This window comes from Pteropus vampyrus, unplaced genomic scaffold, assembly GCF_000151845.1.
Source record: "Pteropus vampyrus isolate Shadow unplaced genomic scaffold, Pvam_2.0 Scaffold227, whole genome shotgun sequence".
NCBI classification, from domain to species: domain Eukaryota; kingdom Metazoa; phylum Chordata; class Mammalia; order Chiroptera; family Pteropodidae; genus Pteropus; species Pteropus vampyrus.
In genome coordinates this window covers 1,083,296-1,091,866 of record NW_011889008.1, presented here as the reverse complement: position 1 = coordinate 1,091,866, position 8,571 = coordinate 1,083,296, and the positions used below count along the sequence as shown (strand labels likewise).

General features: G+C 54.3%; 1 protein-coding gene across 1 annotated transcript in view; it reads right to left on the bottom strand.

Moving 5' to 3' along the window:
- Positions 1-8,571, bottom strand: part of NPLOC4 (NPL4 homolog, ubiquitin recognition factor) — a 52,888-nt gene that overhangs the window by 16,656 nt on the left and 27,661 nt on the right. The window contains exons 10-12 of the mRNA XM_011373724.2: positions 7,694-7,765; positions 7,194-7,320; positions 3,107-3,267 (exon numbers count right to left, since the gene is read on the bottom strand). Coding sequence (XP_011372026.1) covers positions 3,107-3,267; positions 7,194-7,320; positions 7,694-7,765 — 360 coding nt within the window. The remainder of the gene's footprint in view (positions 1-3,106; positions 3,268-7,193; positions 7,321-7,693; positions 7,766-8,571) is intronic.

Below are 8,571 nucleotides of genomic sequence, written 5' to 3'. Positions count from 1 at the left end.
AACAGCAGGCAGAGCAAGGAAGGGTGGACGCCGCGGGGAGGCGCCCCGGGCCTTCTGTGGCGCGGCGCGCTTCCCGGGGACGAGGACGCGCGTGCGTGTGGACTCCCACGTGTAGGCCATTTCACAACAGGAAACAACTGAAAAATGGATCGTGATGAAGTCCTCACGAGATATGCCTGGGAAGAAACTCATTCTAATGAAAATAAACTTCAACAAAATGTAGAGGAAAAAGAAAAACATAACACCATACTGAAAAATCATGAAATTAAACTGATTTAAATGGCAGACACCCAGAATACAATTTTTTAACAAAAATCATCGCTACTGGCATAAATTGTCGGACATCATTTTCTTGATGAACACAGTGTCTAAATACACTTATGATAAAAGATACTCTCACTCCATGGGGACACTTGCTCGTGGGAGAAAAACGTCAACGACAGCACCTCGGCACCAACTGGGGCCCTAACGCTGCACACCCATGTCAAGGCCGCAGTGAGCCATTTTAGGACACGCTCCCTTGGGAACGAATATATCCGGAAAGGGGACCCACTGCGAGGCTGTGTGCTCTACTCGTCAGCGAGACAGTAAGAGGGATGTCCTCAAGGCTGCTGTCAGGCATGGTGTGAGGCTCACTAAGTAGGGTTTTCTTAATCCATCCTAGAATTTTCCATTTGTCAGGCAACTAAAATATTCAAACTGACTACTACAATTTTAAGTGTTTACAGGGCTGTGAGGCTCCTCACAGCAGTTGCCGGCTGCCCAGACTCTGCCACCAGACCAGCCCCCAGTGCATCTCTCTCGTTCACTGGCTGGGTGACCCTCTGCGAGCCTCTATTTCCTCAACTGAAAAATGGGAAGGATGACACTGATGACAGCGAGCACAAGGAAACCTCGCCCCGTGGCTGCCATGAAGATAGAAATACCTACAAGGTCCCAAGAAGGTACGCAGCATGTTGGAAACCAGTAACGACAATTCCTGGGGGGGTCCTACTGTGACCTCCAGGCAACCAGAGGCATTTTACTAGAATGAGAGCAAGCTCTTTCTTAGCCAAGAAAGGACTGCAAGGAAAGTTCCAGAACAGAAACATGAACAAGAACAATAAAGTATTTCAAACAAGGGCAAAAATGATGAAAAGGTATCTGGACTTCCCCTTCCTCAGAGGATACAATAGGTCACGGCAGGTCGGTGCTCCCACACACAAGGAAAAAAGTGACAAAAACTTCATTTTAAAATTTATTAGAAAACTGGAAGCAGCAGACTAACGAGGACTACATGGACCAAACTCCTGCCCCGGGCGTCCGCTGGCGCTGTCCACCAGGCTGGTTCGGGGGAGCCTCTGAGAGGCAGAAACACCGCAGCCGGGTGGGGTGGCCGCAGCCAGCTCCTCGCAAGATACCGCTCAACTCAAGATGCACGGGAGGCTGAGTACCCACTGCCTCCACAGTACTTAGGGAGAAGGGGCCCAGAAACGAAACAGACAAGCGACAAAAACCCAGCAAGAGTGATCAGTGACGTGAGGACAGCGAGCCCGCCCCCACCTTAGATGCTCTCCCACTTTGAGCACACTAGAGGCTGAGAAATCAGGCTGTGCCCCAGGCAGAAGGCCACTGCTGGGAACACTTTTTTTAATGCCTGTCATCCACAGAGTTCTGAAACAGAACAGAAATATTTCCCAGCCTACTCCCCAAAGCTGTGACTGTGATGACACATCGTGCCCATGAACATGACCTCTTCCGTGGCAAAAGGGATTATGTGGGTGTAATTAAGGTTACTAACCAGCTAATCTTAAAATCGGGAGATGACCTTGGGTGGCCTGGGCGAGCCGCATCGCACGGCAGGGAGCCCTTTCAAAGCGCTATGGGCAGCAGAAGTCAGAGAGAAAGATGCTCGTGAGGGGCTACCGAAGCAGCAGCAAGTGGCCACGCTGTGCACCGCCCGGGGCCAGCCACCAAGGGGCTCCGTGCTGCCAACACCTCCGCCTCAGATGACATTAGAGCCCCGACTGGACAAGCCGGAGCAGAGAACGCAGCCGAGCTTCGCCCAGGATCCTGAGCACAGGGCTGAGATAAGACACGGGTGTCGTTTTAGAGGAATCGGGTTTGAGGCCACTTGGTATGGCAACAATAGAAAATGAGCAAAACAGCCAAAACATGACACCATCAACCTAAAGCCCCAAGAAGCTCAACAAGCCGCAAACATGGGACGCATGAGGAAAACAACCAAGCACATCACGACTGAACTGCCAGAAACCAGTGACACAGAGGGGACAGCTCGGCCAGCGGGAAAGGACACATTATAGACAGAGAAGCACATGCGGGTCACAGCCGACTTCCTCTTGGAAACAGAGCCAGGCAACAGTGGAGCAGACCTGTCAACCCAGAATCCTCTATAGTGAAAAGACCCTTCAAAAATGGAAGACAAATACTCCTTAGACAGAAGCAGCCCCGGGCCATCGGAAAGCTTCAGGCGTGCTCTGGGCAGCGGAAGGCGCCAAACGGAACCCCGAGTCTGCCCGGAGTGGGGACCAGGCAGGTTCCTTGGTTATGACCAGGAACAATCTCGAGCTGAGGGTGAGACCATGTCTCTGGTCCTGGCGGGAAGCACTGACCGCCTACATGTTCAACCCATTCAACGTTTTCCGATAAAGATAGTTTTTATAGTTTTCACAAGAAACAAAGACTTAAGAATCAACAAGTATTTGACGTATCAGCTGGAACTTCGGTGCCCCTCAGGCGAGCCCGTCGGCCACCACAGAGCACCAGTCCTTCCTCCTGGGGAGGCCCTGACAGCCGCCGTCTTCGCGTTCTCAGAACCTGGAACTGTCCGTGTGTCACGATGGTCTGGCCTGGGGTTACAGATCCCAACCCCGGGGCCTGCTATTTCCACTTCTGGTTCTCAGCCCTAACACCACAGAAGCCTGACGAGCTGATAACCAGCCCTGGAAATGCTATAGAATGCCTTTATCCGCAAGCGGGAACCTCAACCGTGGCTGACCAACAACGGCCAACGTGGCCAGAAAGCTCCAGAACCAGTCCAGGCCCAGGCAGGCCAGGGTCTGCACCGTCTCCACGTAGCTGACGCCTCCGCACCGCTGTATTTTACCTTATAAAACACATCGGGCACGTACTGCTCACTGCTGGACTCCTTGACGTAGCCGAGCTCAGGGGCGTCCTTGCACGGCAGCAGGCACTCGTCACGGACCAGTGCCATGCACTGATTGGACACCTGGTACCCTTCAAAGTGGACCTGGTTGTCGGGGCCACCTGCAAGAGAGACACCTTCAGTGAGAATCCCCGACAGGACATTCAGGACGAGTCTGTATCTGTTCTCTTCCCCTCAGACCGAGAGAGCACACAAGCTCCGAGGAGCCCATCGTGGCAGAATTCAGAAACGTCCAATGGCAGTCACGAGGGGCTCAAGCCTTGGACGCAGGCACAAAGCGCCACTTCAGGGACACGTTCTCGCAGAATCGGCAACCAAGACAGGTTAACGCTCCCCAATATCCGCCCGAACTCTGCTCAGCACCACCCAGGACTGGGGCCCTTGGTCCCAAAGACCCAGAGCCCTGCGCGCTGGCAACTTTGAGTGCCCGGGGGAGATGGCGGCGGACCCACCTGGCAGCCGGGAGAGGCAGGGGCGGGAGGCAGAAGAGCGAGACAGGAGCTATCCTCGGTGAGGACAGAGCGTTTGTACCGCACGCGCCGCGGTCCCCACCCTAGAGAAGCCAGCACAGCCGCTGCGAGAGGCATGGGCAGCACTGGCCCCCACTGGGCCTCGCCCCCACGCCATCCGCTCACAGCTCTCTCAGCCCCACTCCATCAAATGACAGCTTCGAATTACGGCTGATGCTGAGTGCGGAGCCGCTGAGTGACCGGTCCAGTCGAGATACACCGAGCAGGAGAGGGCTGGGACGAGAAGCTGCGGTGGAGGCCGGCCCTAGGCCTCTGCGACAGGCCGCCATCCACCACCACCGACACGTGCGTCCAGAGTCCGGCTTACACTCGGTCAGCTCTGACATCCGTTATTTTTTATGGCTTTGGACAATTTTAAAAACCCTCAATGACTCTAGTTTCCTTGACAAAAACCGAATTTACTGATCAGGAAACAAAATTTTTGTCTGTCTGGCTTTCAAACATTTACCAAAAACCAGGCCTGATGGCCAAGCCATCAGAAAAAGTGAAAGACAGGGGCAGAGGCAGCCTGAGGGGACTGTGGGACCAGGGGCCTGCTGTCTGCTTGACATCGCACGCCAGGCCGATGGCAGCTGGCTTCCAAATGCCGAGTCGACCTTGGCTCCAAAGGCCAAGTCCAGCAGCTCTGTGACCCGCACTCTCGCCTAGGAGAGGTGGCCAGGCCCGGGCAATGAGCACAGATGGCCAGGGCCCCGCCCTCGGCCGCGTCCACGTGGACACCGCAGCGCGGATGAGCGCGGGCTGCGGGGTGGGGCGGGACGGAGCAGGCGCAGCCGCCCTCGGTCTGTGCGTTCGGCTGTTTCCTGCGGGCACTGAAACCTGCACTTGTTTTTAGATTAATCATTAAAGTGTGACAGGTTGTTAAAAAAAACTCTGATCTGGGAGAAGCAGAGAAAAATGGGAAGCGGCATTTGTGGAACCGAAGGCTGTCAGGAAGAGCCGGCCCCGTCCGCGGGGACAGGCTCCATGGCAGACTCGCTGAGAGGCGTCGCAGGGGTCCGTACTCAGCCTCGCGGAGACTGAACCCTGGCCACGATGCCCAGGAGGCCGGACGGCTCAGCGACCACCCCCGTCCCGTCAGCCTGTCGGCAAGTCCACACGAAGGACGGAAAGGGGCCGTGACGGGAAGGACTCGGCTGCTACTGAACTGGAGGCACAGCCTCGAAAAGGGACTTCCACGGCCCAGAGAAATGAGTGTGCCAAATGACAAAGACGTGGGGACACTGGCGTCACGGCAGGGAGTTTAAACTCGAGCCCATGACATTCTCCGTCCACAGGAGCCTTCAGGCTCACGCGAGCGACCCCACGCACCACACCGCTGACACTCCGCTAAAAGCCTCTGGCCCGAGAAGTTTCTGGCGGGGAGGGGCCCGCAGACACGGGGCCTCGACACCCCAGCCTGGACATGCGGCTTCAGCATCGGCTGTGGGGACAGCTGAGAGCCCTGTGTCTGCAGAAGCATCACAAACCCCGTGATGCAACGGTCAGTCAGCCTCCTGGGAGACGGCCACACGGACATACACACTCACTCACGCCGGCTCCTTCCGGGCCCACCAGGGCCTGGGGGATGGGCCGGACACGGTGCTTTGCAAACAGCTCCACAGGTTGGGGGCGCCAGGCCCCTGGCTGGGAACCACTGATGAGGAGAGCACACTTCCTTTGGGGAAAGACCTGTGACACCTGGCACAACCACCCTTCCGTTCGCTGGCCCCAGGGAAACGAGTCAGAACATTGCAGCATCGCGGAGGTGGACGACTCCGCGCAGACACGAAGGACCCTAACAGCAGACCTTGTATGTCATTTACTGTCTCCCAGTTCTAAAACCTTTCAGTCAAGTGCCACTTTCAGAGGCAAAAAGTCCAGGGACAATCAGACAGTCTGTATGTTCCAAACTCCCACAAGAAGTGTGACTCTAACCGAAGGCCCAGGCAGCCCCCAAGTCAGAAACTGTTTATAATCCCCAAAACGTGCCCGTTCCTTTGGCCCAGCAAGTAATTCCTCACAGAAACAGTAATTAAGAGTCAGGTTACCACGGAAGCTGTGGAACCTAAAACAGCTGTTCCCACGAGGGCAGTTCCGGAAATGTGTGCAGGTGATTTTTGGTCACTCAACAGTGACGGGAAGGTTTAGCAGGCCGGAGTCAAAGGTGGCAGACGTCCCACTGAGTTCAGGAGAGTCCCACACAATAAAAAACTGTTCCACATCCCAAATGACCCTGAATGTCCCCTGCACTCGCAGAGACAAAAACTCCTGTTTATGATGATCTGAGATTAGAATCAAATGTATCTTACATAAAATGCATCTATTTTCTGCTCCTGTCCTTAGCGTCCAGTCCAGCCACTGTCCTACTGCCCTGAACATTCCCATCAGGACAGACCCCGCCCAGTCTGCCCTGGAGAAAGGGCTCCGTGCTGCACAACCACTGTCTCCTTTATTCCTCGCTAAAACCCCACCCACGCCCTTGAGCACCTGATCCAATAACAACTTAGGAAAGTAAATCAACCCGATTAATCCACACTAACACGTGAAAGATGGTGCCTGCCTCCCACTCCTCAAAGCTCATTTATTTCAAAAACAGGGCGCCTGTCAATTTGAATGGGTCTTAAAGCAGCGAGTCCTAACAACTCAGGCAGCGTGAAGCCGCTCTCACGGTTCCCACGGCAGTGGGAGCAGGCCAACTGGGATGAATAGGGGATCCAGTTACTTACATGTTTGGGCTGTTTGTAAGCTGGTGTTCGTTAAATTAAAGGGTGCTTATTTAGACAGGACTAAGGGAAGGATGGGTACGAAGCACAAACTTAACGATCATCTCTGGGGCTTAACGATCCGGGTCTTCCCAGGATCGAGGTTAGTGTGTACTTTAAAAACCTGACCAAACAGATTGTGTTTTTTATGAGTTGGCTCTCCCAGTTTCAGACTCCTATTCCTTTTAAACTGTATGGTCCTATTTCTGGCTTTTTTCTAGGACTGACTCTCAAGCACATTATAAAAGATTTGGTAGCACTTTACAGAGCATAATCTTTTATTATTATGTATTTATAACCTCCATAAAATGTAATATAACGTACATGATATCACACACATACCACGTCACTTCAAAAAAAGCTTTATAGAAACGGTTTCTTAAAATGACACCCCATTCAAAATGTCGATAACAAGCAAGGAACAGAAACAGCAGATCCCTTTTGTCCTCGATAGCCACAGGCGTCTTTGGTTACTGGAAAGGGGCAAAGGCGGCCTCGAGCTCTGATCCAGAGCCCAGTTAACTTGGACTTGGGATGAGAGAGCGGCACAGGGAGACCCACACTGAGGCCCCGACTCTAGCAGTTTTGTGAGTGATGCTGATACATTCAGGCTTTTTACCACGGACCGAAGAGAGGAATCTCTATCTCACAGGCCCATTAAGAAAATCTACGGTAATTAAGTTCAGGATGAAAAGAGGAACAAAACACATTAACAAGTAATAATATTTATACTGTAACTATCTCCGTTAATACCTGTAGCCACAGCAGTAACGAACTTGGATCCAAAGTGTCCGTCTGGAGAGAGCCGACATATGTTGGGGTGCTTATTTTGGAAGTCTCCTGCAGTGATACATTCTTCTGCACTCAAGAAATAGGTGTCCTACGGAAAGAGGACCAGCATATCACGTTTTACAGCAGCGCATCGAAACATGCTTCTGTTGGCTCTTTAGAAGATATTAGGAAGTAAACTACAATGTGCCAGGAAACCGCAGAGAAACGAACAGCTGCAGCCCCAGCTGTTAGAGCCCTCACGTACACACATGCACAACCGGCAAGGCCGGAGGCTCGGGTGACCCACCCCATGGGCTGACCTCCAGAGAGCGCTGGTTTGTAAAGGTCAGGGGGCTTTGCTCTACAAGGCAGAATCAGCAGCCCAGCCTTAATTTACCAAGAACGCTGTGTGGAAGATAATTTGGTCTAAAAGCCAGAATGGGCTGAGCGGAGACCCCCACGAGCGCTGCCACCCACCTCACCTTATTCCGGCTGTATCGGACTGTACCCTTTCGGGTGTCCTCTGAGACAAGGTCCGTAAATATCCAGCCAACCTGCACAACAAGGGAATTGTCTTGAGTCCCCCCCGAAACAGGTGATAGGTATTTTATGGCTTCTGCCCAGAGCCCAAGGTCACGCTGTCCACAGGCAGAGCTCTGTGAGCCTGTTCTTCCTTCCTAGGGGAGTCGGTCCCTTGCCTCAGCTATCAGGCCGCAGCAGGGCTTCCCAACTCTGCCCCGGTGAAGCCAGCCACCCCCCCAGTGCTGCCAGGCTGGCAGGAGGGCGAAGGATCAGAGCTCCCAGATTCACGGGGAAAGCCCTGCCCGGCACCATGCTGGGGGTAGGGGCCCCAGGTGTCGGCAGAGCGAACATAACGCCGGTGAAAAGGGAACGTGCACAACGACGAGGCACAGAGACGACGAGCAAACGAGGCGGAAGGTCCCGGTGCGGGGCTGACTCCCTGGGCCGGTGCTGGCACAGGAAGGAATGCGCCAGGGGGACCTGGCCCAGTGGCTCCTTTGAGCTCCCCCTGCAGGGCTGAAGGAAGCACCTGGGGTACAGGATGTGAAACCCTGTTTCTGGGGCACCCTCAGGCCGTTCCCCAAGCTGGGGGCAGGGTCGGCCTCCCCGGCGTGTCCCGCGCAATGACAGTCCTATCTGTGTGCTGTGATCCTGGCCCTCTGGTGCCCACGAGCTGGTCACCCTTCCTGACCCGGGACCTGGCGGGGAGGTTTACGAGCCGGGCTGGAATCCTGGCACACAACCCACTTCTGTCCTTTGGAAAAGTGACCTGGTGCCCGGGACACCTTCCAGCACAACCCTGACACAGAATCCTTCAAATCCATCTCCTGCAGACGTG